The sequence below is a fragment of the Alexandromys fortis genome, unplaced genomic scaffold (assembly GCF_014885135.2).
Source record: "Alexandromys fortis isolate MF-2015 unplaced genomic scaffold, M_Fortis_MF-2015_v1.1 scaffold_10430, whole genome shotgun sequence".
NCBI lineage: Eukaryota > Metazoa > Chordata > Mammalia > Rodentia > Cricetidae > Alexandromys > Alexandromys fortis.
This window is the reverse complement of record NW_026078281.1, coordinates 1-962: the sequence shown is the minus strand read 5'-3', so window position 1 is coordinate 962 and position 962 is coordinate 1. Positions and strand designations below refer to the sequence as shown.

At 55.0% G+C, this 962-nt stretch overlaps 1 protein-coding gene across 1 annotated transcript; it reads right to left on the bottom strand.

The window, feature by feature from the left end:
• Positions 1-170: 170 nt before the first annotated feature.
• LOC126496601 (bladder cancer-associated protein) lies at positions 171-956 on the bottom strand. The gene has a single exon (XM_050134063.1). The coding sequence runs from the start codon at positions 783-785 to the stop codon at positions 522-524; it is 264 nt and encodes an 87-aa protein (XP_049990020.1). The 5' UTR covers positions 786-956; the 3' UTR covers positions 171-521.
• Positions 957-962: the final 6 nt, after the last annotated feature.

Genomic DNA, 962 nt, shown 5'->3' with positions numbered 1-962 from the left:
GAAAAAGCGAGGCTCTCGGGCGTCAGCAATCTCTTCAAATTTGAGATAAGTGCAAAAATAAGCCCTGTCTTGGACAGGTGCTTCCCTCAAAAGGAAAGGGGTGGGAGAGAACCAAGGGGAAACCAGGGAAAGGGACTGAGGAGGGAAGCAGGACGATCCTGATGAGGAAGGGTCATGGAGGTGACAACGAGACTAGCATTGTATCTGCCCAACGGTGGTTGACCAGGGTGGGTGTAGATTCTCCAAAACGATGAGCAAGGGGTGGGCCAATCCGTCAGCTGGGACCCAGATGGTGACAGAACGCACAACCATAAGACCACCCACGACTACAGGACGCTACAATAGAAGCACCGGTCAGTGCCATTATTCACATTATAAGGATAAAACATCACAGGCCAAAAGGCTCCATTAGGAATGTGGCACCCGCAGGGCTGCGGGATTTGAAACTCCAATGCTTTATGACCTATGCCAATGCCTCCCCTCCCGTCTTCTGCTTCCTCGGAAAGCTATTTCGGCAGCTGTTAGGTGCCCACAACGCCTGGGTCATGGGCTGATTCCGGAAGCGGGGAATCGGAGCAGTGGTACAGGAAACAATTTCCCCAGCAGCTATAGCAGATGAGGAAGAGGGCTGCCAGGAAAACCAAGGCACATATTGTGCAAGGTTTCCGTTCCAGAAGGAAGCTGAGCAGGTAGAAGCCCATGAACATGGAGTGACTGAACCACAGAGCGGGGTTGAGGGGCTTGGGGATGAGGAGGACGGGCAGCAGCCACTGGAGGCAATACATGATCTCTGCCGGGCAGGGCCTTCACCAAGGCTGCCAGGCACCGCTGCAGGAACCGACCTAATGGGAGCCAGCAGGCACAGGTGGCTGCCCTCCGTTTTCTTCGACTCTCTCTCCAGGAGCTGAGCCGCTGTGCTCTCTGGCTGTCAGCCTGGGATCACCAAGGCAGCAAGGATCCTG

Bases quoted from the DNA above. Each gene is read 5' to 3' on its own strand.
- LOC126496601 (XM_050134063.1), bottom strand. From the start codon at position 785: ATGTATTGCCTCCAGTGGCTGCTGCCCGTCCTCCTCATCCCCAAGCCC.